The sequence below is a fragment of the Lepisosteus platostomus genome, chromosome 25, assembly GCF_059453375.1.
Source record: "Lepisosteus platostomus isolate fLepPlt1 chromosome 25, fLepPlt1.hap1, whole genome shotgun sequence".
Classification (NCBI taxonomy): domain Eukaryota; kingdom Metazoa; phylum Chordata; class Actinopteri; order Semionotiformes; family Lepisosteidae; genus Lepisosteus; species Lepisosteus platostomus.
This window is the reverse complement of record NC_142635.1, coordinates 12,614,602-12,642,309: the sequence shown is the minus strand read 5'-3', so window position 1 is coordinate 12,642,309 and position 27,708 is coordinate 12,614,602. Positions and strand designations below refer to the sequence as shown.

The 27,708-nt window shown below is 46.1% G+C and overlaps 3 protein-coding genes and 1 pseudogene across 6 annotated transcripts; all 4 read left to right on the top strand.

The window, feature by feature from the left end:
* Nucleotides 1–513: 513 nt before the first annotated feature.
* Nucleotides 514–9,062, top strand: dpagt1 (dolichyl-phosphate (UDP-N-acetylglucosamine) N-acetylglucosaminephosphotransferase 1 (GlcNAc-1-P transferase)). The gene is made up of 9 exons (XM_088619567.1): nt 514–1,525; nt 2,176–2,296; nt 2,914–3,127; nt 3,760–3,906; nt 4,787–4,871; nt 5,565–5,753; nt 5,874–5,961; nt 7,401–7,556; nt 8,272–9,062. Exons 1-9 carry the CDS (start codon nt 1,371–1,373, stop codon nt 8,335–8,337), a joined length of 1,221 nt encoding a protein of 406 aa, XP_088475693.1. The 5' UTR covers nt 514–1,370; the 3' UTR covers nt 8,338–9,062.
* LOC148641117 (U6 spliceosomal RNA) lies at nt 3,139–3,214 on the top strand (annotated as a pseudogene).
* A 2,979-nt stretch (nt 9,063–12,041) lies between the features above and the next one.
* On the top strand, nt 12,042–21,929 carry hinfp (histone H4 transcription factor). Of its 4 annotated transcripts, none has more exons than XM_088619248.1 (10): nt 12,042–12,114; nt 13,724–13,892; nt 14,438–14,664; nt 15,330–15,444; nt 15,556–15,708; nt 16,141–16,218; nt 16,996–17,116; nt 17,696–17,834; nt 18,135–18,259; nt 18,776–21,929. In XM_088619248.1, exons 2-10 carry the CDS (start codon nt 13,736–13,738, stop codon nt 19,263–19,265), a joined length of 1,605 nt encoding a protein of 534 aa, XP_088475374.1. In that variant the 5' UTR covers nt 12,042–12,114; nt 13,724–13,735; the 3' UTR covers nt 19,266–21,929. The 4 variants fall into 4 exon arrangements, with proteins under 4 accessions (XP_088475374.1, XP_088475372.1, XP_088475371.1 ...); XM_088619246.1 differs by lacking the exon at nt 12,042–12,114 and adding an exon at nt 12,136–12,422 and having other exon boundaries at nt 15,333–15,444; XM_088619245.1 differs by lacking the exon at nt 12,042–12,114 and adding an exon at nt 12,137–12,422.
* A 150-nt stretch (nt 21,930–22,079) lies between these two features.
* LOC148641114 (complement receptor type 1) lies at nt 22,080–26,732 on the top strand. The gene is made up of 5 exons (XM_088619249.1): nt 22,080–23,498; nt 23,705–23,851; nt 24,312–24,479; nt 24,906–25,106; nt 25,957–26,732. Exons 1-5 carry the CDS (start codon nt 23,399–23,401, stop codon nt 25,968–25,970), a joined length of 630 nt encoding a protein of 209 aa, XP_088475375.1. The 5' UTR covers nt 22,080–23,398; the 3' UTR covers nt 25,971–26,732.
* The last annotated feature ends 976 nt before the right edge of the window (nt 26,733–27,708 follow it).

Here is a 27,708-nt window from a genome sequence, read left to right as displayed (position 1 = left end):
TTAATTTAGCTATCTGTATACGGATCAATGACAAGAGAGATGGGTTCTCCTTTAACAAGATTTGCTCTCTGACTCGGTAGATTTCCACGACGTTCATTTCCTCTCTTCCTGACTGGCAAAAGGCACAGAAGCCAGAGAAAACTGTACTCAAGCATAACATGAAACTTGATGTGTGCCGATTTGTTTTCTTTACTGATATCGTTAAAAAGTAGGGTGTGTTGCTGCACAATTCCCCTACATGGAAAATGGGGGGATGCTACACATTAGAAATGTCTTTCGCAGAATTAACAAAAAAAAGTAAAGGCAATATCTCAGTCCTAAATGCAAATTTAATGCAGCTTCTGATGTAAATCACAAAGAAGACCACAGATTACAATTTCTTTCTCGACTAAGACTTCAAAAATGGTCAGAAAGCAGTTGTTTCGCACTTCCTAACGCGTAATTCAAAAACTGCAGTATTTCTCGCCGTAGAACAGCAGGTGCCAGCAGAGTGACAGGACAACACAACGACTTCCTTCACGGTGCAACCACCAAATGTGTCCGGCGAGGGCAATGCGACGTTTTCATGGGAATTACAAGATTTTAAGCAGAATGTGAGAGTCCAAACAAACATGGCCGCAATATAGCCTCGTTTCCATATATAATGCGTTAAAATAACAGTTTGGAACAACCATACAGCTTTTTAATGAAAGCAAAAATATTATCGGAAGTAGACGTGTAACTAGGGAAGCGGTCCCAGGGCTCGACTAGGAACAAGGGCGGAGATCGAGAACCTTTGTATTAGCTGTCAAGTTGCAATTTACTGTGGAATAATTTCTCCCGTCTGTCTGAATGACACTCGATCATGCCATTAATGCTAGCGCTGGTCATCACTTTTTATGATTTTTGGATGAGCTGCGTATGAATTTGGAAGAGGGTCACGACAGGAGTTCTCGTCAATGTGGGAATAAGTATCCGGAGAAAAAGTGGACTGAATGAAAAAATGCACAACATGGAAATATAAGTGGATGGTTGTAAATTGTAACATGTACATTTAGAAAAGGCTTTATAAATGGTGTCAAATGACCTTCAGTCTTTAGGAATAAATGACAGAAAACTGTCTACGTGGGCTAGATTAAGATACGTGGTAGCTAAAACTAGTTCAAAGTTGGACGACCCTAGGGCTACGTAATGCAGACTAACACGATGTCAACCGCTAGATAACGGACAACATTTGTACAAGTTCAGATGAGCCTTGCTAACAGCAGACGTAGGACACCTAGGAGTGAAAAAAAAGACAATTCCGTTTTGCGTTAGCTTTCTGTTTTTGACGGTTTCACCTGGAGCCTAATATCAGTGTTTATAAAGATCAGCCGACGTGTTCTGCAAAAATGTCACCCCTACCCACCTTCCCTCTTCTCATTAACACCTGCATGTCGGCTGTGGGGTTCTATGCTACCTTAAAACTGATCCCCGCTTTCAGGGAACATTTCATCTCGGCCAGGCTGTACGGCGTGGACCTGAACAAGACCACCAAGAAGGAGATGTGAGTGCGTTGCTGTTACTCCCATTAAACTAAAACAGTCTTTGATGCAAGTATTAGAAGTATTACAGTAACATCGCCCCTGGTCCAGTAGCACGGTTAGCTGAAATAGATGTTGTCGTTTTACTGTAGCAGATGCTAAGTAATGCATTTAAGCACATGCTTTGAGATTCCAGGGGAATCAACTTCAAATTACACCAGAACCACGAGTCACGTTGCTAATCACTGTTAGAGGGGCTGAAATCCGCACTCTGACGATTTAAATTTAATCTATCTTGGCATTTCCTTGCATTTCTACTTGAGTCTGGACTTTTTACATCCACTGAATTATGTTTTTCTTTTTAGCAGAGACTTTCTCTGCCAGGGGTATTTGTTACCTTCTGCTTTGTGTACCGGAACCTTCCTAACAACATAATTCCCCCCAAACTCTTCAACTTTGTTTAAAGGCTTAAAAAATGAAAAGACTAAGAATTGAGTTTATGCAAATGTGGCTTCGGGACACAAGCTTCGGTAGCTTCATGTTATGATTTTTAAACTTGGTGACGGCCCAGTGACACTGTCTGATGATTTGCTCTAGTGCCGTTGTGGTTCTCAGCACGAAAAATGTTCCCGTTAAATCAGAATATGGCCGCCTGGCGGTTTGTCTTCCCCAGCCCCGAGTCTCAGGGAGTGATCAGTGGCACGGTGTTCCTCATCATCCTCTTCTGCTTCATCCCCGTGCCCTTCCTCAGCTGCTTTGTGGAGGAGCAGTGTCAGCGCTTCCCCCATAATGAGGTGAGAGGGGCCACAGACCGCACTCTTCACAACAAGACACGATTTAAATCTGGAGATTTTGTCTTAATTTGAAAAAACGTCCATATCCACAAAACAAAAACATTGTATCTAGTGTTCCGGTGTTTTTTAAAAAAGTGCATTTGAGTTTAGTTATTTTAATGTACGTTGGGTTTGCCCTCCGTACTGTATTTTGCTTGGTGGCACTTTATCGTCAAGAACGCGCCCCACGTGGGTAAATTCCAGCACTCTTTCACGTCTTCCCAGGTTGATTGTGAAAACAAGGGTAGTGAGCTCACACGTTTAAGGCTCGAGCTGGTGCTGGCGTTTGGTACGTCAGGTCCGCAGGAACGCTGGGCCGGAGCACGAGTGAACTGGAGTGAGTGGTACGTCAGGTCCGCAGGAACACTGGACCAGAGCAGGAGTGAACTGGAGTGAGTGGTACGTCAGGTCCGCAGGAACGCTGGGCCGGAGCACGAGTGAACCGGAGTGAGTGGTACGTCAGGTCCGCAGGAACGCTGGGCCGGAGCACGAGTAAACTGGAGTGAGTGGTATGTCAGGTCCGCAGGAACGCTGGGCCGGAGCACGAGTGAACTGGACTGAGCTTTCTCTCCCCTCAGTTTGTGCAGCTGATCGGCGCGCTCCTGGCGATCTGCTGCATGATCTTCCTGGGCTTTGCCGACGACGTGCTCAACCTGCGCTGGCGCCACAAGCTGCTCCTGCCCACCATGGCCTCCCTGCCCCTGCTCATGGTCTACTTCACCAACTTTGGGAACACCGTCATCGTGGTGCCCAAGCCCTTCCGCAGCCTGCTGGGCCTGCACCTGGACATGGGTGAGTTCGCCTTGCTTCGGCAGCACATGTCCACTAAACTTGGAGCAATACAGAGCAGATCAGCATGGCCCCTGGGCAAGGATGACAGCTGGGTGAGTTCGGAAGACAAGCCAGGAGGTGCCCGCACCCCTCTCGTCTCCAAGCCCTCATTCTCCTGTTCTGTGCTTTGTGGACGTGATTCAAATACCATCTGTACAACTGAGAAAAGAACATGTCTCTTTCGCACTCACGGACTTCAGGTTCCTGTTTTTAAGAACTGGTGTAAATAACATGGAGAGTAGATACATGCATTCATTATTGCTTCTGTTGCCTTGATTCATCACTTTATTCTTCAATCTGAAGAATCAAAGCCTTCGTGACTGTAAATGCAGATCCATCTTGACTGACACAATAGAGTAGTGCTTAGGTGTCTGGATCTGTAACTTGAAGGCTGTGGATTCAAATCCCAGGTGGGATGTTCAGTGTTGTTCAGTGTTCATATAGCAGGGCCCTTTATTCAGATTGCTATTGTAAATATATAAATGCTATATGCTGCTTTATAAATGGGGCTAACATTCTATATTGTCATAGGAAATGCTCATTTATTCTCAGTTGGCTCATCTGGTTAAATTAAAGGTTTCTGATTGTTGCAGGTATCCTCTACTATGTGTACATGGGCATGCTGGCCGTGTTCTGTACCAACGCCATCAATATTCTGGCCGGGATCAATGGCATTGAGTCTGGCCAAGCCCTGTTCATCTCTGGCTCCATCATCCTCTTCAACCTGCTGGAGCTGAACGGTGAGGGGCTGAAGGAGCCATCCGAGACTCTTAAAGCCACAGACAAAGAACTTTTGCTCATTCTGTACACCCTCTTGAATTTTTATTGCCATTACAATTATAGATCACATCATTTTTTCCCCCGTTTTGATGACCACTATGCAGTATGTATTAGGTCATATTATGATATAATATGCCACTTTATAGAAAAGTACCACCTGTGGTGTTAAAATGTCCTAAGAATTTACTATTTTTTTTCAATCTGTTAAATTCAGCAAATAAATAGTAACTGTGCATTAAAAGTTGCAGACATATGTCAAGTTTAAGTTTGTTTAAGTGTTAACTGTTTTCATTTAGAAAATCAACAAAACATTTAATTTGTCCAGAGGTGCCCAGACTTCTGCATACAACTGTATACACTAGCATTTTGTTTGTCTTTGCTTTGTCTTGAACTGCTTCCCCACATTGTATAGAAGATGCAAATAATGTCACCACATAATCTCCTAAGTCTTCTTCAAAAGCAGCCTCTTCTAGCTCAGCATTTCCCATTTCGTATTGATAGTGTTTGTGTTTGCCAACTGCATGCAGTACCCTGCACTTGTATACATTGAAAGTCATCTGCCAGGTGTTTGCCCATTTGTGAACGTTATCTAAATCTATTTGAAAGTCATCTGCTGTTTCTACAGAGTTGCTTCTATGCTATTATATAGTTCAGGTGAAGGGCCATGTATTTGTGATCAATGTTATCACAGAGATCCAAACAGAAAATCTGGTTGTTTGTGTCAGTCTGTACCACTGGGAAATGTAAAAGAATTAAAGGCTTGCTTATCTATTCATCTCCCACATGCACCTTCTTGATCTGACCTGTAATGAATCAACCGTTTGCCGCTGTCTCTTACAGGGGACTACAAAGACGACCATGTTTTCTCCCTTTACTTCATGATCCCTTTCTTCTTCACCACGCTGGCTCTCTTGTACCACAACTGGTGAGGCCCTGCTTATTCACCTTAAGCACTGGAATGTGAAACCCAAGCGGAACAGTTTTTTTCTCCAAACAGAACCGCACAAGACCAAGAGTGAAACGAGAAGGCCGTGAAAGCACATTTAAAGGCAAAACCTAGCAAGTTGAGAAACAGATGAGGTTTTTCCAAACATTTAATTAAAAAAGCTATTGAATGAACACTTTAAAATGAATCACAAAGTCGGGACAACTACCATAAATTGAGGTTGATAAGATTCTTGTATGAAGCACACTGTGACTATGCTGTTTATTTGTCTCTACCTCTCAGCTTGATACCTAGATATGCCGGTACATGCAAATTAAAATTCACAACTTTTACAATTACCATTGTTCTGGTCTTCCCTCTCTTAAAATCAGGAGTTATCTGCTTGCTGAAAATGCAACTAGAGATATTACTCCTGGTCTAAATTCTTGCATTCAGGCTTTCTGGGTGAACCATAAAAAAGGCTTGTGTGCAGCCAGAGCTGGAATTCTAGAATTCCATTCCGCTAGACATTAGAGAACAATAGACAGGCAGCATGAGTTCTTTTAAGTCGAAGTCGACACTTTTTCTTTAGTAGCGGGCTGGGGTGCTCAGGCTTAAAGAGCACTGCTTAGAAATAAATTTACTTGAATATTGTTTCCTCCCCCCCCCTTTCCTCTGCATGGTTTGCTCCAGGTACCCATCCTCTGCCTTCGTGGGAGATACCTTCTGTTACTTTGCGGGGATGACCTTTGCTGTGGTGGGGATCCTGGGCCACTTCAGCAAGACCATGCTGCTGTTCTTCATCCCCCAGGTTCTCAACTTCCTGTACTCCCTGCCCCAGCTCTTCCACGTGGTGCCCTGTCCTCGACACCGCCTGCCCAGGTAAAGCAGCACGCCACAAGTGGGCGTTGTTAAACGTAAGGAAGATGACAGCGAAACAGTTCACAGAAGCTCACACCTCATCTCTTGTACTTTATCCTTTTCACTTCCTGTCACGTCAAGGCTGAATCCTGTCACTGGGAAGCTAGAAATGAGCTATTCCAAGTTTAAAAGCAAGGACCTGTCCAGGCTAGGAGAACTGATTCTGAAGGTATGTCTCTCATGCGTATTGATCAAAATCTATCTGAAACGTATCTCTGTTAATGTCTTGTGAGTTTGAGATCTTAGTTCTCTTCAGCAGCTGCATCTAGGATGTGTACTGTGGAAGAATGAACAATTTTAGACCCTGACTCTCTGTGTTCATTAAAAATCCCAGGGTGTTTCTCGAAAAGAGTAGGGGTGTAACCTCAGCGTCCTGGCCAAATTTCCCATTTGCACTTATCACTCGTGGCCTCCTAATAATCCCCATCTATGAATTGGCTTCATCACTCTGTTCTCCTCCCCACTGATAGCTGATGTGTGGTGAGTGTACTGGCGCACTATGGCTGCCGTCACATCATCCAGGTGGGGCTGCACACTGGTAGTGGTGGAGGGGAGTCCCCATTGCCTGTAAAGCGCTTTGAGTGGAGTGTCCAGAAAAGCGCTATATAAGTGTAAGCAATTATTAATTATTATTATTATTATTATTATTATTATTAATTTGAAACACTGTGATCTGCAGCCATATTGTGACAGAGTAGGACAGTATGTGCTCTGTTACTCCCTTGGATATTTTATATAGTTACATGAAGTTATGTAATTAATTGGGATGAAAGTACTCTGTTTACTGATTTTTCTAAAGGGCTTAACTAAGCCATACATGTGTACAATAGCTACAGCCTTGTACTTTTTTCAGGGTATTGGATTTAACATAGATATTGCAGATGTACAGTACCACTTATATAATTAAACGTGTTCTGACTGAATATCCTTGGGGAGGGTATAATTTTTTTTAAAGCTTCAGCGTCTTGACCTTGGATGTCGTCTTTGTTTCCCGGCTCTAGCCCAGTGGTTCTCAGTCCTATTGCTGGGAGGACATTGTCTCTTATAGTTTCTCCTCCAGCTGTGTTCTTATTGCAGGCAAATGGGCTTAAGTATATATTTTTTTGTGGTTTATGTGTGCTTTGAAAGTATCTTTCAGCTCTTGAAAGGTTTTGACAAGGTATAGTGTGTAATTGGTGTATAACGTGCATCAACCCTATTTCTGCCATTTCTTGAGTTAGGTTTCAGGGGTGGCAGCTGAAACGTAACTGATTCCACTTCGGCAGGAGGAAAAACCGCTCATTATGAACCACACACAAGCATACCCAACTGCGTCTCTTCACCATAAATTCATTGCCAATTAAGAGCTTTTCTAGTCGGAAGCAAAGGAGCGGTTTCTTAATGAGGACAGCATAAAATTGAAAACGATGGATTTTAATAAGGGTATTTTGGGGAAGTGCCGCAAAAGTGTTCAAGAAGCAGGGAGATCGTGTGCAGACACTCGTTAGCCCTGGGGACTGAGGGCCCATCATTTCACGAGGGCCCCCCAAGGGCTAGCAGTTCTCCAGACCTTCTGTAGCGTGTACCTTGTTTCCTGGTCTCCAGCAGTTTCCCCTTTCTGTCCTGCAGGGAGCGGAGGCGGTGTGGCTGGTGGAGGTGCACAGAGGTGAGGATGGGGAGGACGAGTTCATTGAGTGTAACAACATGACTCTCATCAACCTGGTGATCAAGGTGCTGGGCCCCCTGCATGAGAGGACGCTCACTGTCATCATGCTGCTCATACAGGTGACCTAGGGGCTGGGGACAGTGTCACTCATTCAAGGTTCATCTCTCTGATTGTGTCCTATTTAACCTTCCTTTCATTCAGCTGTCTTCCTACTTGTAAGTTAAATGCATCTTCCTCACTCCTTAATATTAACTCCATATTTTTTTTCTACGGTATATACATTTACGGACATTTTGGGTAGCCTGATTACAATCCCTTTCAAACTCTGGGCATTTATGTCATTAGGTGTTCTCTGACGGAAGCCTGCAAGCTGTATAATTAATACAGTGATTGAGCCAGCACACCTGAGATGGCATTGAGGTGATGATAGGAAAAAACTGTGGATTGAAATAAGTAAGCAGCTGCCTCAGCTGGTATGTTTTTCCCAGGGCTACCTAACGGTGAAGTTAAAAGTAAAACGGCTAAATCTTATCATCTGTAACACCTGTTTGTAGGCCTCCTCACCGTTTAAATTAGAATCCACATTTAAATTACTTGATCTGAGTGCTTAATTTTTCACAATAACTGTTGCTCCCAGCTTTAACCAGCTGCTGATTAAGAGATTCCAATTAAAACCTGCAGCCCCTAACGATCCGAGTTCATCACCCCGGTTTAAATACTAATTGCCCCCATATTCGCTTCTTAAGTGTGTTAGCCCAGTCTTAATGAGGAAGCGTGATTCCCCCAATTGGTCATTCTGACCCCTGACCTCTGGATGACCTCTGACCCATGCAGGTGTTGGGGAGCGCCGTGGCCTTCGGGATCCGGTACCACCTGGTGCGCCTCTTCTACGACGTCTAGACGCCACACAGAGGGACCCCTGGGAAAGGGTTGCGAAGAGAAAAATCCATGTTTGTCTTTTTTTTTTGTTTGAAAAACTTAACTGTCTACTACTGTGAAAATCCTGAATGTTGTTGATGTTTTTTTTTTAATTTACTCCTTGTATCTTTGTTCCTGATCGGGTGTTAGTGTGGTGTACGTTTCTGACGTCGTTGCAATGTTCTTAGCCACTCTCTGTCCTCACAAGTCAATTTGCTCATAGCTGAACTTCGATGTCATGAGATGATTTGGACTTTGGCGCCTGCAGCTTAAAGAAGGAAGTCAGAAACCTGCCTATCAAACCGCTGGAATAAAAGTGAGTCCTGAAGGGTTTTGTTTTTGTCTGGCTTAATCTAGACCCCCCACCCTACACTTGGGTCTGTGCCATCTTCGTCCCAGGTCTGTCTCTGTTGACTGCTGTCGTCCGAGATGAGCCCCCAGCAGTCCAGGAATGAGTGACTGAGTCAGTCACACGCCTGAGTGAAAACATGACAGCGTGGCCTACTAACAGCCCTTTTCCATCTCGTATCCAGATGGGTGGCCACGGCTAGGGATAAAAACAGTAAATGTTAGTTATGGGAACCATGCAGCATGTATTCACAGATTTTCAAACTCGACATGCCATAAAATTATGAGTTTAGAAAATGTATCATACTAATTTTGGATTAAAATATTTTTCTAATGTGCTCTGCACATTCATCCCCTTATGAATTCATCCCCTTTATGTGCTTTGAGTATGTTGTCTTCATCTTCTGTGTCCTTTGCTAATGTCAATGCATTGCCAGCCCAGATCTTAAAGTTTTTACAGCTGGATTCCAGTTTGTATCTTTTTAAGATATACAGAAAAGTGGTCAGACCTGGGGCATTCATCTCTTCTGTTAGACCAGTGCAGCTCCTGGAGGGTCTGTGTGGCCGCTGGCTCTCTAACACACTTAGGCATGACCTGTGGAACTGGGAGAGTCCTTGGCATTAGTCCACTTAAGTCAATAATCAGGGGCTGTACATGGGTGAGAGCTGCTGGAATTAAAACCTATAGCTGCACTGGCCTTCTCCTGCTCTGCCACAAATCGACAATGCTGTGGTATGTAAACAAAAAACATTACAGATGTTAGAAATAACGAAGGCATCATCAAATCACCTTAAAGTGGTTTGTGTTTTTGACCTTTTCCACCTTGAATATTTAGCTCATGAAGAAATTAATGAAATGCTTCGCCCCCATGATGTACTGTATGGTTTCTGTGCTACTGTAAGTATCCCTTCCAGTTAACCCTTGAGGATCTGGGTCACTTCTACGTGTAGAATTGACTGCAGCTTCACCAGCCCAGTGACTGTTGCAGGTCTGTTCTATCCTGATCCCGGAGGTTCAGCATCTGCTGGTGTTCACTCCAGCTCAGGTCTTAAAGTGCTCAATCAGCTAGTTTCTTAGTAAGGCGGCCCAATTTAACAGCTTCTTTCAGCTTTATACTGTAGGTGCTGCTTCTTTAAAGAGATCCAGAAAACCTAAGCATAGTGACCATCCAGGACCAGGTGTTGGACATCCTTGGAATACAGGCTTCTGTCTAAGCATGTACAATCATGAGTCTCCAACATCTTACTGAGCATTGCGCCGTCCTGAGTCGCAAACAACACTGAATATGAATATGCAGTCCATTTGACCCCATTGAATGACTGTAAGTAAGAATCAAGAAACGGATCAATAAAAGTATTAGTTAAATGTTGTGTTGAGTTTATACATAATTATCCTTAAAAGTGCATGGTAGTGAACCATGGAAGTAGATAACATTGATCTAAAATCTTAATATGGGGTGTACTTCTGACACACTGATATAAGATCTGAGCAGTGCATGTTCCATAGGTTTTCAACCCTGGATGTCAAAAGAAAAGGGCGCTGTCCTTCGGATAAGGCGCAAGACCGAGGTCCTGACTCTGTGCTCATTAAAAATCCAGGGTGTTTCACAAAAAGATTAGGGGTCTTACTCCGGTGTCCTGGCCAAATTTCCTTCTGGCCTTTAGCAATCATGGCCTCCTAATAATCCCCATATATGAACTGGCTTCATCACTCTGCTCTCCTCCCCACTGAGAGCTGGTGTGTGGTGAGCGTACTGGCGCACTATGGCTGCAGTCACATCATGCAGGTGGATGCTGCACACTGGTGGTGGAGAAAGGGAGTCCCCATTACCTATAAAGTGCTTTGAGTGGAGTGTCCAGAAAAAGCACTATATAAGTGTAAGCAATTATTATCATCGTCATCATCATCATCAAGGACCTGAATCAAGCAGTTATCAACAGCTGCAGACCTGTGAAAAGTGTTCTGTTGATCCAGTTTGTTTCATTAGATCATTATAAGTACAACCAGAACAATTATCTAACTGGCAATCCAGGAGCCTCCAGGTTTTACAGGATAAGGGAACTGCAGGCTTTCGGCACCTCCCAGCTCACAAGTAGTTTAAGGTCCCAAGGTGTAAAACCATTCCAGAAAGCCAGACTTCACAGGCATTATGAATTGGTTGGCTCTGGCAGCTGTATCGCAGGAAAGCTTACAAGCAAAAGATCCACCGTGCAGACCTGATTGTTTGCAGCAAAGGGATCTGAAAATCGTATCCAGCCACTTCTCGAATGCCAGAATATCACTTTTGCAGTTAAAAAGTCTTCCTGAGTAATATATGCATTTCCCTGACTACCAACAGATCACCAACCTAGAATAAAGTGGTCACATGGAGCATTAACTGTACTGCATGTAGTTCAGGCACACTAAAAACCAGACCCCTACAGTGCTGAAATGCATTCCTTGTCCTGGAGGGGAAACGTGTCTTCTGCTTTTCATTCCACCCTGGAATCTTAATGGCCTTCTTCAAATCAGCTGAAACTAAGAAATGATCTGTATTAGCACCGTTTGTAGGTTTTTACTCACTAAGATAACCCGTGAAACCTGGTAGAACCCAGGCAAAGGAGCAGAATATAGTACAGTGTGAAACTGGCTTTTCAACATATCTGACACTACTTAAGTAACATCAGTGCATATTTTCAATTTTGTCAATACAATTATCTTATCAGTTTGAAGATTTTTTTAACACGTGTCCATATTGTAACGTTTTAAATGACCAAGTTAGCTGTCATTCTATTGCTTTTCACTGTTGATGCACTTTCCAGTTTCTCTTGGCAGCCTAAAAAGCAGGCATATGTTGCCCGTGAGGGTTTCCATTTTAAAGATTCTCCTGAAACCCGTGCTCGATACGCTTGGAAAGGCAGTGCATTGCACAAGTTAACCACTTGCTAGCGCGTATTAGTTTTTTCGTGAAAAGATTTAATCAATCCCGATATTTCTCGCCCAATTCATGACTTCATGTGTGGGACAACACACACAGTACAACCCCCATTTTCTTGAATATGTTCTTCACTTATGATGTTAATTCGAATAATAATAATAATAATAATAATAATAATAATAATAATAATAATAATAATAATAATAATAATAAAGCTGTTGGGAACCTAATTCAATCACATTCATTGACCCTAGTTTCTCGGGGGGGAAATCTAGCAGACGTACTGTTTTCCTTCCTAAGACTTCTATTGGTCCTGAGCATGTATCCGGTTTATCCAATTAGCTACATCAGCAGTTAAATACACCTTCCCATTGGACAGGGCGTTTGCCAGTTACGATAAGCTTTCAAACACGATTGGTTACAGCTGAAAGTGGGAGTCGGTCAATGTTGAATTGTGCGGGAGAAGGGGGTGGACACTTGAAGTGATGTGGAGGTAGGAACTGGAAATGTTGTTTTTTAGCATCTGATATTTAGTTTGGCTTTCCCTTTCAATTATGTTATTTTATATCACGTAAACGTTTGTCTGAGAGATTGTATAGTGGTCAAAAGTGCTTTCCGTTGTATCTAAATGCCCTCACGATAATATTGAGTTACTTATAACTCTGGCGAGGGTCTGACACGGTTTATAAGTTAAAGTTCCTTCTGTTGTATAAAATAATGTTTATTAACATTAAGGGAAGGGTTTCTCGATTGTTGAATGCAAACGTGCATATCGCCGTGTTGAAATTAGTCATTCATGCCGTAAGGAAGGAACCGGATTTTCAAATCAGGTTTTCTGCAGCTGACAATATTTGATACTTCTGCCCATAATGCGATGTTGTACAGTAGCTTAGAATCGCGTGTATCAGGGTTTGGATGCATTTGCATTAAGCATGGAAATTTAAGGAAAGCATGCCTAAAATGGTATGTAGAATGTAGAAATATTATTGTTTATTTTTCCGTAAAACATCAATACAGTACGGCTCGTCACTTCCTTATTAAGAAATCGTGCTGCATTTGACAAAATCAGGCGGTCTCTGGTGTGGAACCAACTGTGTAATGTGGGATTTTAATCATTTTCACCCCTAATCCCAAGAACTCGTGAATTGTGTGACATTCCAATACAAATGAATACAGCAAGGAAATATACTTTCCCGTCGATATCTATTTTAAGTGAGGGTTTGTTGAAGTTATTAAAAGACTTGTTCTTTTCGTCTATTAGAAAAGAAATACTGTGTATATATATATTTTAAAAAATATATGCGCTTAATCCGGACGACTAATGTTTAAAGTGCTGAAGTATAGCATATAAACACCTTAAACCAGCAGCCATATCACCCTGCAACTCACAACTGGCAACCCACTGAAGCTAAGCAGGTGTGAGCCTGGTCAGTACCTGGATGGGAGACCTCCTGGGAAAAACTAAGGTTGCTGCTGGAAGAGGTGTTAGTGGGGCCAGCAGGGGGCGCTCACCCTGCGGTCCATGTGGGTCCTAATGCCCCAGTATAGTGACGGGGACACTATACTGTAAACAGGCGCCGTCCTTCGGATGAGACGTAAAACCGAGGTCCTGACTCTCTGTGGTCATTAAAAATCCCAGGGCGCTTCTCGAAAAGAGTAGGGGTGTAACCCCGGTGTCCTGGCCAAATTTCCCCCCTGGCCTTTACCCCATCATGGCCTCCTAATAATCCCCCTCTATGAATTGGCTACATTACTCTGCTCTCCTCCCCACTGATAGCTGATGTGTGGTGAGCGTTCTGGCGCACTATGGCTGCCGTCGCATCATCCAGGTGGATGCTGCACATTGGTGGTGGTGGAAGGGAGTCCCCATTACCTGTAAAGCGCTTTGAGTGGAGTGTCCAGAAAAGCGCTATATAAGTGTAAGCAATTATTATTATTATTATTAAAACTGCAAAGTAATGTGCAATTAACTTAATCTGACATCGTCGTGGAAAGTTTCTAATGTTTTAGTGAACGTATATGGGCACCACGATTACGAGCTGCGTGCGACCCTCTGCCGGCAGAGCTCGGTTCTGATGGGCTGGTGGTTCTGCTCTTCCCAGGGCCCAGATGTGATGGCTCCTGGAAAGCGTGCGAGGAAGGAAGAGGTGCAGTTGGGCTGTGAGTGGGGACCGTGCCAGGCCACTTTCACCAGGATGGAGGAATTCTGTCAGCATGTGGGGGAACATCTGGAATCTCTGCAGCTGGAGGCCGAGGAGAGCGAGATGCTGGGTGAGATTTTGGGATTGGGAAGGGGGAGTGTCTCATACCAGGTGCTTCTTTTACTGGGTGATCTGTAAAGGCATTGTAATCAGTGGAGAAGATTGTAAATCTCATAGCAGCATCTAGATTTAAAGAAGATTTTTTACAGAAGCTTGTTTGTGCCACAGGGAAAAAAAATGCATTTAAATGAGATAACATTGCTTTAAAATGAGAAACAATTTTGCGTTTAAACTAGTATATTTTTCTCTTGTGGTGCTAAAAAGCTTCCATAGGTTTTAACATTTGCGTTTAACCGGTTAACTGTATTTTTACAGTTTTGTCTGTTGCGAACTTGATGTCTGAATAAAAGGCTTGTAATGCAGAGTTAAAATAGTGAATGTTTTATGAAATCTAAATTGATGAGATCTGGGTATAGAATTCACTAAAATAAGGCTGATCTCTCGCCGGAGTGTGCAGGTGAAAGGAAAACAGTTCCAGTGGAGCTGGGGTTTCAATGCTCGGTAGAGAGTTTCACAGTCCCACGCGGGGCGTGTTTGCTGGTGTTCCTGTTCCAGAGGAGCGCAGCTGTCTGTGGCGGGACTGTGGATTCTGCTCGCTGGAAAACCCCACGGAGCTGGTGAGGCACATCTATTTCCACTGCTACCACACCAAGCTGAAGCAGTGGGGCCAGAGCATCCTGAAGAGCCAGCCCGACCTGGGCACCTGCACCCTGGACCTGCAGAACCGCAACATCGTCCCCGAGATCCTGGATAAATTCCTGTGCCAGTGGGAGCACTGTGAGGTGAGGAGGGGAGGTGGGATGTATCCCTCTGTCCCGAGGGATTGGGGGAGCAGGGACTAAGGGGCTGTGGGAGGGGGGAGGAGTACAGTGTGTGCAGCCTAGCAGATTGTGGGATGGTGGGACTTGGCCTGCAGCATGAGAGAAGAGGGATCGTATGGTAGGGTCTCGGCACCTGCAAATTTAACATTTGCAAATTCGCTAGCTCACGATTCGGTCTGGCCGACGAGGTCTTGTATGCAGCGCGGGGAATGACAGGCTGGAGATGACAAGCTCACTGATAGTTTTATTGCCCTTTTCTTGACACGGGTAGAGAGAGAAAGCGCAGGCATCCACTGAATGCAGAGGAGGGATTCATGTTGCTTATGTTAGTGGATTACTATAATTTTGTGATTACTGTTGTTTGCTTTAGTTCATCAGAGTTAACTTTAACTTAAAGCCAGTACTGTATAAGGAAGGGTAACTTATGTCTTTTAACCTTACAAACTATATCTTGTAGTACATAATTTGGCAGTATAGGAGTGGACTTGGTAACTGTTATATGTGAACGTGGCTGTTTGCTAATGTTCTCTGCACTGAACCCTCGCAGATTTTGAGACCCTGCCGTACAGAGTTAAGTGAGGCTGCCCACAGCGTGAATCATACGAACTGTTTTTACTTTTCTCTAGCAGGCCTCCTTTGAGAACCCTGAATGGTTCTACCGCCATGTGGAAATGCACGGCCTGTGTATGGAGCTCAAGTCCACCAGCAAGGAGGAGCCTGTGCTGCGCTGTGGGTGGAAAGGTGAGGGTGCGATTCCCTGAGGCTTTCCTGTGCGTTCGCTGGCGCTCAGTTTCTCTGCTTTTCTCTCTTTGCCGGCCTGCGCGCCTGATGGTGGTCTGTCTGTCCTCCCAGAGTGCGAGGCGACCTTCAAGGGCCGGTTCAAACTGCGAGAGCACCTGCGCAGCCACACCCAGGAGAAGGTGGTGGCCTGCCCGACCTGCGGGGGCATGTTCGCCAACAACACCAAGTTCTTCGACCACATCCGCCGGCAGACCACCATCGAGGGTGAGCGAAGGGGAAGGGACCGCGGGGGGGAGACGGGTAGTGTCGAACAAGCAATGTGGGGGGGTGGGGTTGGCAGTTGTCTGATGTGGATTGTCTGAACCCAATGCAGTCGATCTTTCAGTAAATTGTAAAATAAAAGGTTAATTCTGAGACACAGCTCATCTTGTTTTAAATGATCAAATTTGAACCTTATTCCTGATTATATTCAGTTGACATGTTTCTTGTATCATGTATATAAATATTTGTTGCTTTTGGGCAATCGATGTCCGTATTCAGAGTTCTGTAGGAGAACTCTGGTGTTCTTTGTCTTGATTGCTGAAGATCCTTGCACTTTTTCTCACTGTTTATCCCCTTTTTTTCCTGTGTCTTTCTCCTTCCCCAATTCTCCATTCATCACCTTATTACGCTCCTTGCTTTCTCTGTGGTCTCCAGGCCAGCGGTTTCAGTGCTCTCACTGCTCCAAGCGCTTTGCCACAGAGAGGCTCCTTCGGGACCACATGAGGAACCACGGTGTGTATCTGTGTCGTATTTGCCAGCTTTTGTTTGTTTTTGGCCCTGGTCTTGTACCTGAACACGCTGTTCCATTCTCGCACAGAGCAACGCCAAGCAGGGTATTGGTCTGTTAGTCACTCAACAGTTAGGCTCTGTTTTCTCAGAATATGTTTTTTACCTTTGGGCAAGAGCCAAAAGATCCATATGGAATGGAAATGTCTGGTCCAGTCAAGCCTTAATTACACCAAGTTATCTCTTAAATTATTATCATGTTTGAAGTGGGAGAAAATCTGCTAGACCAGTGCATAATATCTCTGGTGTAAGAACACTTGTCTGCGCCTTTGTGGTCATTTAGGGTGTTCAATTAAGGGGACAGTGCACTTTCATGCATTAAGCTTTGCCTTGTACAAAAAGCACATGTTAAGAGAATTGTTAACGAAATTGTTACCCTTCACGATTCCAACCCCTGGAAGAATGAATTGGTCACAAAGAGACGCTCCACTAACTCGCCCCCAAGTGAAAAGTGAAAAGCTCCCTGATCAGTCGTGATCGCTGCTTATTCCTTGTTTTTACAGTTTTTGTTTTTCATGAGTCATGCAAACATGCCTGACACTACAGAATAATGGAACACCTGAAGAAGGCTCCACAGCTGAAACGTTGTGATTCTTTTCTTTTCAGCCTGGAATAAACCTTTAGTTGTTCCTTTGCAGCCTACGCATGCTGACGCAGCCACCTACTTGAACTTCTGTTACAGCATAATGTCCATGGTCTGATTGTCCCTTCTCGTCCTGCCAGTGAACCATTACAAGTGTCCCTTGTGTGAGATGACCTGCCCGTCCCCCTCTTCCCTCAGAAACCACATCAAGTTCAGGCACAGCAACGAGAAGCCCTACAGCTGCGAGTACTGCGAGTACAGGTAGGGGGAGCTGTCCCCCTCTCTGGGCAACCCGGGGTGGACAATTCAGGCTTCGGTCAGTTAAAAGCATCTGTTTGGAGGAACTGAATTGTTGCTATCATTCTTAGAAAGAAGTCTTGAGACCATCTTGAGTTTTGAATGTAAGAAATCTTTCTGTCAGCATTACTTCACCATGGTGTTTCCTGGGTGCTCTGCAAATTGCTTTCCATATTCAAGTTTGCTGTCTTAACAGCACAGGGTGTGTGGGCTTATGTTTTGTGTTTGAGGTATATACATGTGGGTTTTTGTTTGTTTCCTGCAGGTGCTAGCCCTGGTAGTCTGTTAATAGCGTTGCTGTGTGTTTCTGCAATATGTAGAATGTTGCGTGTTTTGCTTAAGGTAAATGTTACCTACAGTTTGTGTATTGGTGTCGTTCCTATGAAGACAGCCTCTCTTCGCAAAGCGGTTTCATCCGCTTCAGTTTTTCGCTGTCGGGCGTGACGGGAGATAAGCCAAACCCTAACCTGAAATGGCTTCAGCTGCTCCGCAGCAGTGCAGTCTTACGCCCTGAACCCCATGCCCTGCGTTTGTGCCCTGCAGCTGTAAGAACCTGATCGACCTGCGGAGGCACCTGGACACCCACAGTAGCGACCCGGCCTACCGCTGCGAGTTCCTGGACTGCAGCTTCGCCACGCGCTCTCTGCACTCCATCAAGTCGCACTACCGGAGAGTGCATGAGGTGAGAACGAATGAAAACCCGAACCCGAACCCGTCCTCTCCACTCGAACGCGTGACCCTGGACCGTTTCGCTTTTAGTGGCTTCCTGCTCCTGTATCTTTCTTCACACCACCTGCTAGAAAGTTGCAATCAAGTATTGGATTTACTGGTTGCTGCTGTTGGCCCTGGACGTGAATCTGTTCGGGGGGTTGTGGGTTAGGGGATGAATGGGCAAGGCTCAGTCCTGTCATATTTCACAAACACCGTCATGTCGGAAGCCCGGGCAGGTTTGCAGGCTGCGTCTGAACTCCTGTCCCCGCAGGGAGATCTGACGCCGCGGTACAAGTGCCACGTGTGCGAGAAGTGCTTCACCAGGGGGAACAACCTCACCTCCCACCTCCGGAAGAAACACCAGTTCAAATGGCCATCGGGGCATCCCAGATTCAGGTACGGTCGCAGGCGGGAGCCGCCTGCACACCGCCGAAATGCAAGAGACGTGCAAAGCAGACACGGGTGTACATGCGAGGGTGAGAGATGCCTCCGTTCAGCAAAAAGTAATAAAAAGGTGCAGTCCAGGATATTAGCTGCCTGTACTAAGACACGCAAATTTGAGTTCCATTTCCTCTGAGGAACTTGGGAAAAAGTCCTGGGTGCACAAGGTTGTGTGCACATTCTTGTTACAGACACAAATGTCAAGTGCATCAGGGCTCAAGCACCAGTGCAGGCATATAGATGCAAAAGCACCCGTACACTATCGTCCGTTCGAGCTGAAAGAAATAATTGTTCTTCCAGATTCTTTTGAAAGCAGCTCTGGAGGACAGTGAGCTCGTTGAATACACAGCAGCAAAAAAATAACAAACAAGGAGGCGTTTTTCGAATCTAGGTGGGCCAGATCGTGAGATTTGAGTAAAAAAAAAAAACAAACGTTCAGGTTTAAGCGTTCCGCCCCTCCTCTTGTCTCAGGTACAAGGAGCACGAGGACGGCTTCATGCGCCTGCAGCTGATCCGCTACGAGAGCGTGGAGCTGACCGAGCAGCTGATGAAGGAGAGGCTGGCGGCGGGGGAGGGCGCGCGCGCGGACTGCCTGGAGCTGGGGCCGGAGCCGGGGGATGCCGGCGCCCCGGATGGGTCCAACAAGGGATCTGAGGGCGGGGAAGCGGCGGGGGTGAAGGTGGCAGGTGCGAGAGGGATGGTGCTGGAGAACGGAGCAGGAGGAAGACCAGATGACGGAGGGGCACAGGGGGAGGCGTTGAGTACCGTCATCCGGGTGGAGAACAGGACCAACGAGATGGGCGAGAGTGAAACGGTCTATTACGTGCTGACCAGCAGCAGCCGCAGCCCCTCGCAGGCCCCCGAGGCGGAGGGGGCGGGGCGACAGGGCGAGGAGGACGGGGGCAGCGTGATGCTGCAGCTGCAGGACACGGCGCAGCATCTGGGCATGGAGGTGGTGTAGCGGGCCCGGGTGGATGGGAACAGGCTTCGCGTCAAACCTCCGGCACGGAGAAGAGCCGTCACGCGCTGCGCCGTGGCGCTCCCACCGGACTCGGACAAGACGGGGACGGGGGGGGGGAGAACAGGAGGCATCTCGCTTGTCCGCCGTGATGCACAGGCCATGTCTCTGGCCGGTTTATTCGCTTTCGTTTGTAGGCTTTCCAGGAAGAGATTCGCCTTTCAGTGATGCTGGGGGCACATTTTCAGGCAAGGAATATACAGGACGATGCAGAAGTGCATTGTTTTAAAGTGAAGCTGCATGCTTGTTCTGGGTTTTCTTGTAAGTTGTATGAGTTATGAGCTTTTTATTTTATTTTTTTTACTTTTTACTTGGACTGGATGTTAATTTTGATTTTGTTTTTCGGTTATATAAAGCTGTTTGTTTTTTTTTTTTAAATTAAGGTCTTGAATGTGAACATCCTGACACACAAGGGTGAGCAGGATGTGTGTCCATATCGGTACCATATTGCTCGGGACCACTTGTTGGTACTCTGACTTAATCAGCCCCAGTGTTGGCTGGTAGAGTTAGTCTTGGTCTCCAGACAGTCTGTCACTGGGACCAAAGCAGCCCTGCTCATGTCTCACAGCTGAGGACCCTGTGACCGCACACGGGGGGGAAAGTGTAGGCAGACCCCTCCCAGCCTCATGCAAGTCACTTGTCTTAACACCTCGCAGGCTGCTCAGTACAGCCCCCTACTGGGGAATCATCACTTGACTGATGGCTCTGCATGCCTGCAAGCTCCCAGGTGGCCACAGGGGGCAGTGTCACCAAAAGCTGAGTAATCCCACCCTGGCTTTGACACTCGGCTGATCCCGGTAGGCACCACCTAGTGACACGTCCCAGGTCGTAACCCCGCGATCGTAGAGCCCAACCTGACCTGGGACCAGCCCCTCGGGAAGCCCCAAAGAACTTTTTTTGATAAAAGCGATTTGGAGTATTAAGCAACTATCCATTAAATCCATTGAATGAGTTACTGTTAGTGGAAGTAGTTAGGGAAGTGGTGTTGCAGTGTTGAACAGTTAGGACTCAAGGTGGTGGGTTCAAATCCCAGGTAAGACACTGCTGTTGTATCCTTGAGCGAGATCCTTCACCCAGATTGCTCCAGGAACATACCCAGCTGTATAAATGACGACAAATGTAAGTTGGCATCAGCCCAGTAAATATAGAACAATGACAACTGCCATTATACCGCTGGCCATACACTGGTGTAGAATGATGTTCCTGTTGAATAGAAGGAGTTTTGGACTTTGGAAGTTGCTGTGTTTATGTAAACAATTTTTTTTTAATGTGCTTTCTACTGTACTGCCTGTGCTTCTTCAGGGAAGGAGAATGATATATTTTTTTTACGTCTCTTTTGACTTAAACCTGCACATTGTCATTGAACTTGAAGTCTGCATGGCAGTTTAACATCGGCTACACACTAAGGCAGCTGTGTCCTTCGTACTCTGCATCCCTGTGAATCCTGATTAGTGGTGGGTGAAACAGCTGCATTTTCATGAAGTTTCCTTACTGATTTATTTTTGCATGCCATTAGTGTTTCGGAAAAAAAATATATTTTATGCCACATGAGTTTAGAAATGTGAAAAGCTTAAGATGAAATTTGTATAGGTTATATTACCCTTGGTTTTTAATTCAAAAATACATCTTATTAACCTGAATACGTATTAATTGTTGTCTTTCTGACAGTCTCTTGTAAATTTCCTATGAAATTTCTAATTGAGTTTTGCACTAATGGAAAGCCCAATGATCTGCACTATGGCTTGCATTCCAGACTGCATGACATCCTGCGAACCACTAGAGGGTATTATTGTGCTGCAGCACTGTACCCTCTCATGAGTACTTTAGTAAAGCCAGGTCACTGGCTGAATTCAGTATGCAGTGGTAGTCAGGTTGCTGAAAAGATGGAGATTTCTTCTGTCTGGGTCAAGGATTGCTAAAATGCTTCAGTGTGCTTCCCCAAGAGGTTTAGAGTGGATTATGGGTGGGCAATGATTCCTTTAGTTTTAATGGTCTTATACCCATGTCTTGACTTATTAACATAGTCAGTCCCTCGGACATGAAGGTGCAAATTTGTAAACCAAAAATGCAATTCCTATTAGTTTTCATGCACAGCTTACTGATTCTTTCCAGTGGCCTAGACAGTCGTCCAGTATTATTTTTATCCTAACAGCACTGAATTGTCAAAGTACTGCAAGAACACTATTGTTAGTGCTCGTTTGTCCTGTTTGCCCTAATACAGTAGGCAAGAGAAATGTCTCCACTGTCTAAGCACACAGATGCATTGAGGACATGTGGCGGGGGAGGTCTCGCTCTGAGGGTATAGTGTCTTCCATTTGGCTGTGATGGACGTGCCGTTGTTGTAGCACAAATTCTCTTTGCAGCTGCACCAAACGGGCGTCGCAGTGCGCTCTAGGCGGGTGTTTGTAAGTCTAGGGGCGAGGAGCTGCAGCCAGCAGGAGAAGCGGACCTGTAAAAACAGCAGCTCTGATCCTCGGAGAGCCCCGCAAGTGAGCAGTGGTTGAGCTACACATGACACCTGGGCCAGGAGCTTCTGTTTTCTTTTCTTTGCAATGTAAAATGTTGTTTTGCAACGCAGTATTGCTATATATAAAATTGGTCGGTGTATCCCTGGGTTTTTTGTTTTCCTTCCTCGTGCCTGTATTTTATTTTTCTGGTTTTTATATATATGCAGCGTGATCTTTAATGAGTTCTCAGGGTATTTGTTGTCAGTTAAATCCTAAGAAAAGCAAAATCAACAAGGTCATTTTAACTTGAACTCGGTTCATTCTGATTTTTAGGAAACTAGGTTCATGCTGTAAAGGAAAGCTCTCCCTTCTCGTCTTTTTAAGGCCCAACACTTTGGGTGGAGCTCATTATATTTACTGTAGTGTTTAGGCTGAGGAATAATCGACTTCATAGTTCACCACAACCTGCGTGACTGAGAAGGAATTAAAATCCCTGATTAGATTAAATTAAGCGGGTTAAAATATGAAGCAGATGCGCTCCCATACAAGTGCAGTGTAAGTGTTTTAGAACAAATATTGAGCAAATATCCTGGAATGGACCGGTTTTGTTAACATGTCAAAGTTTATAGCCTGCATTTTGTACTCTCCTCTGGTATTCACCCCCAACCAGGACAGCAGGACCCTTTAATACCAACATAAGCTAATCTGCTTAGTGGACCCACCTGGTCAACAAACCCACATTATCCTGGGAAAAGAAATCGCGTCTCAGCGGAAAAAACACTGTCTTTTCAAATTCTACCATGAGCCCAATGAGGCAAAGGGCTGAATGTGCTTAATCTTTCCATTTGTGGGCACAGTGAGGATCAGCTGTGGTTTGTCTGGGCTCCGCACTGTTTAAGCACACAGGAAAGGCTGGGTCTGAGTCGTTCGTTTGCTTGTGTGACATGATATCTAACGAAACCAGGTTTTACAGCTTGGAATTGGTCTGGTTTCATCCAGTTGATTTTCCCTGCCTTCCTCTTCTACCCTCTCCCCAGGCGATTTCTGCTGTTTATCCGCGTTTAAAGGATTACTCAGGGGCTTAGGGCACCAAGCACATGACTTGCTGTCTGTTAACCAGGGACTTGTGTCGGGTGGGAACTCGGTGGTTTAAACGGGAGAGCCTCTGCACGAGCTTGGGATTGGGACACACTTAAAGGGAGATGGAAACAAAGCCTGTGTTTATTTGTCAGTATATTCGTGTCTCTGCAGTTGGAAAGTGAAGGATCATAAGAAATGCCAGCTTCCTTGGCATATGTTTAGCTCAAGGTTGCTTGCTAGCACCAAATGACGATCTTCCGATTAATATGAAGGAGCTGGGAGAGAGGTAAAGTCTCAGTTTCAGTCATCATTTCCTTTGCCTGTTTATGTTTGGGTGGATACATCCACAGAGGGGACCTAGTTCAGAGAAGATTGGTTGGCAAGTCAATGGTGAATCACAAGTGGTGCCTGCTCTTTGTGATCTTGTGGCTCAAGGTGAGAACGGAAGTTAATGAGTCAAGTAAGGGAGAGGGGAACGATTAAAGAAGGCTCTGCTGTTAGATTGGCAGCCAACGATGAACTGAAACCGCAGCCCGACGGATATTCGCCATGAGGATGGGGCCACTCCTGCTGCTACTGGGGTCCTTGCCGGGGGTGTTCGTGCAGGTGCCAGAGCAGGAGGCAGAGGAGGAGGAGGAAGGGAGCAGTGGTAAGGCAGGAGCCTCTTGTTTTTGGGATTAAAAAAAGTATGTGATTTTTAGAGCTGAAAACCCGGAGGTTTTCTCATTTCGGTGATCCGTTTTAGTGCAAAACTATTGTGATTCATCTCTATTCTGGAAAGGCGCCCTGCTGGCTGCCCTGTACGGACTGGTGAGCTCCGCCGTCCATGTTGACGCCCTGCTCTGCGATCTGCAGGCCTGGCGCTGTTGGAGCCCGACACCTACTGGTCGGGCACAGCCCCCCTGTGCCTGGGGGGCTGCCGGGGGAAGCACAAGGAGCTGAAGAGAGACCGCTGCGGGGACGGCAGCTGCTGCTGGCTGGGGTCCAAGTCCCTGTGCCGAGGTAAAAGAGTGACGCACTGACCCTCATCCTCACCCCAACCCTGCAGTGCTTCACCTGTCATGTAGAATTCACTCCTGCAGTAGAGTTGCAACTGTATGTGTTCTTGCCAAGGTCCCAGTGCTTAGTAGTGCTTTAAGGTTCAGTGAGGTAAATAGAGGAATTCATCGTGTGTGTGTGTGTGTGTGTGTGTGTGTGTGTGTGTGTGTGTGTGTGTGTTATTTATGACTTTTCACAGGAGGCTGACAATTGAGTCGTTTTCTAAAAACCTCTTGACCAGTTCACTGTACTTTAAATCAGACTTGTACTTTTGCTGTGATCTATTGCAAGGAGGCTCCTGTAAAGGGTTTTTTTGTTTTGTAGTTCCATGATAAAGCAGTTCATCGAAACGATATATTAGGAAGAACGGAGAAGAGGCTGTTGTGTTCTTGTGACTGCTATACTTGCGCTCCCCACCCCCCAGTGAACTGTGGGAAACCCGACGCCGACTTCAACGCGCTGGTGTTCGGGAACGACTGGTGGGTGGGCTCCGTGGTGAGGTACGCCTGCCGGCCCGGGTTCCTGCTGGTCGGAGACCATGCCCGCGCCTGCCAGTCGGACGGGAAGTGGACCCCCAAGCCAGCTTGCATGCGTGAGTGGCAACAACTGGGCCCACTGCTCACAGAGGCCTAGCGCACGGTCGCCATGGTGACCGCACTGTTTCTACCTCCTGAGCTTCAAAATTCATGCTTGTCTAGCCTAACTGTTTGTTTTTTCTTTTCCACACAGAGATAACTCACCAGCAGCTCTACCAGTAGGTCACGTTCATAAACCTACATTCTAACGTTTGCAGCTAGAAAAACGTTTTTCAATATGGGAAAGTCGGGGTTTGACTTTTATTAAAACATTGTTATTAAACAGACATGGCCCAACACAGCAGGATATGTACTTTCAAGGTGTCCCTGTGCCCTGGCCTTTCTTTCAGACACCCACAAGCCTGTTACCCCATCCTCTCGCTCTCCCCCCCCCCCCCGCCCCCCTTTTGGTACTGTGGCCATTCTGCTCCCTCTCCCCGCAGGGGTCTGTCTCCGGGGGCGGCTGGAGATCAACGAGAAGGACATCGACGGCAGCTGCTCCTCCACCTGCTCGGCCAAGACGCACCTCGGCCCGCTCCACCACGGCTGCGTCAAGATCGACAACTGCGTCACCAAGCAGTCGGGCTGGAAGCGCTGGTTCGTGCGCTGCGACTACTGCGAGTGCGACTGCTTCACGCCCTGCGGTGAGCCAGCCGGACCCCGCCTGCCCCGGACCCAGACGGCTCGCGCCCCGGCTCCCGCGTTGCACAGACATCTGAGGCAGCCGAAGCCATTACCCTTGACCCATAGAACTGGGAGGGGGCGCGGTCGTGGGCATGGCTGCCTCCCAGTGCTGCGGACCTGGGTTCAGTCCTGGACCCGGGGTGCTGTCTGTGTGGAGTTTGCATGTTCTCCCCGCGTTTCTGTGGGTTTCCTGTGGGTGCTCCAGTTTACTCCCACAACCGAGAGACATACTGGTGGGCTAATTGGCTTCTGGGAAAACTGGCCTTGGTGTGAGTGTGTGTGTGTCCTGTGATAGACTGCTAACCCATCTAGGGTGTATTCTGCCTCGCGCCCCTTGCTTGGAGAAAGACGTTATGGTTGGAAAACAACTGTGTAAACTTGCACGTCATGGCATTAAGTGGTATTAATTTTATGATCCGATTGGTTTGCTCTCCATGGCCTTCCAGGGTCCGTCTGGTTACCTTCCTGTGTTTTTCCATGGTTTACCTGTCATTTCATGCTGCCTTTCACCTCGGTATACCACATTAATCTTTTCCCACATAGCGATGTTTGATCAGAAAAATCTGATTTGCTCCTGGTCTTAACCACAAAGCTGCCTCATTTTGTCTGTATGGCGGGTATATAAGAAAGGAGACCTTTGTTGTAGGTACCTGGAGTTTATCTGTTGTACAGTAGTTTGAATTCACATGGGCTCATGTCAAGCTTCCGTCTTACATCAATGGCTTTAATGAACTACCATCAGGCAGAAGCTGTCTCCTCCACCCCCCCTTTGTTTTTTGCAAAAATCAACACTGTCTTTCTCTCCCCTAGCTTTGTCTGGTTAAGACAAGAGCCTCACTCCTCCCTCCAGGACAAGTGTCTTTTAATGACGGAATTGCAGAGAACCTTCACCCTCATCAAGCACGACAGCGGACAGTTGGATCGACCAGGGCTTCCTCGCTAGACACCAGTTTCCTCCATCGGCTCAGGTTCACGTTGCCCCTCTTTAAGAGCAAAGGGTTTTTTGGGGTGGTTTTTTAGCAGCCAGGACCAGCTTGCAGGCCCGCTCGTCTCTGCTTGAGTGAGGAGAGGCCGGAGCCACGCGCAGAGATAGAGTTGAGATCACACTGTGGCACTGCAGGGGGGAGACGCGGGAGCAAAACAAAAAAAACTCTTGACACGTGTCCTGGACCTTGCTGAACACCCCCCTGGATTGTCAACAGCTCTGGACTCACGCAGGACTGCGGCATCTTTCCAAACCACGTTTGCAGGTTTGCTGCTGGAATGTAAAGACCTCGTCTGACAGAATAGCGGGGAGGGGTTTCGTCTTTGCACAGCACTCCTCGGAAGTGGAACGCAACATGAAAGCATGTCTCCTGGAAGCCTCAAAGTGACTGGGAAGCAGAAGGTTTGGCGCGCCAGGGAGGGAAGAGAGCGGAGCCTTGTCTGTCCGATCTCGACCGGATTAGGGATCTGCTTTCAGCCCACCTGTTGCCTCCGTCTGCTCCAGACGAGCAGTGTGAGGAGCTCAGGTCCTAATCGCATTATTACTCGGTATTTCTCAGCGAGTGGTGGGGGGTTGGCTAAGTCGGTCCGATGTCCTTCGCCCCACCTACGACTGACTCATCCCGTTCCGTTACTGGGGGCTTCAGGGGATGTCGTAAAGACATGGGACAGTGTGGGACGCTGCTTTTTTTTTTCTTCTCCAAGCTCCGGATATCTGCATGTTTAATAGGGGATAGAAGACATTATTTGTACCTCCATGGAAGAACTAAAATGTGTGTGTTTTCTGCATCAGTCTCCTGGGATGGACTGGAGTAGCGGGGTTGAAAAATATTGCTGTGTTTCGTGTTCAAATGTGGTCTTGATTCCTTAACAAAAGTGCAGCTGTAGATTGTTTTGCTATCCTGCCAAATGCTTTCTTTGATGGCATGTGGTTAGATGTTATTACTGACCATAAAGAAGCCTTTTCTGTATTCGAACCCTTCTCAATTACCTCTTAATGTCTTGGTTATATATACAGTAGGCAGCCCTCCTATATTATACTGTAGTGAGCACTCCCTTTTTCTACTTTTTTCACAATACTTCCACTCACTTGGTATCAATATCAACTTCCTTTTACATCAGACCCTCCATTATCCAAAACCATACTACCAGGTAGATGGGTCTGCATCTGCTTAAATAGTGTGCTTAGTGTTTTGTCACAGTTGTCTCCCTGTTACGGATCCTCTTTTTAAATTTGCCTGGCTGTGAATGTTTTCTGTCAGATGTTTAGAAGAAGAATAAAGTCCAAACTTTGCAATGCATTTAAACGATTTATTTCAAGGGTGTTTTCTAAGTCGTGACAGGCACTGTCATGAGAATCCTACACGTGCAGCAGCCATCAGAAGGATGAGAGAAAGCTTCTTGTGGCCAGTTCTGGTATTGCATCCCTCTGGGTTTTCCGGGAGTTAGTACGAGGTGAACCTCAGAATAATGTGGTCATTATTTTGTACAACATAGCAGCCTATCCCCGCAGACCAAACCAGAGATAGCAGTATAGGAACAAATCCTTTAGCATTCATTACACATATAAAATAGGCG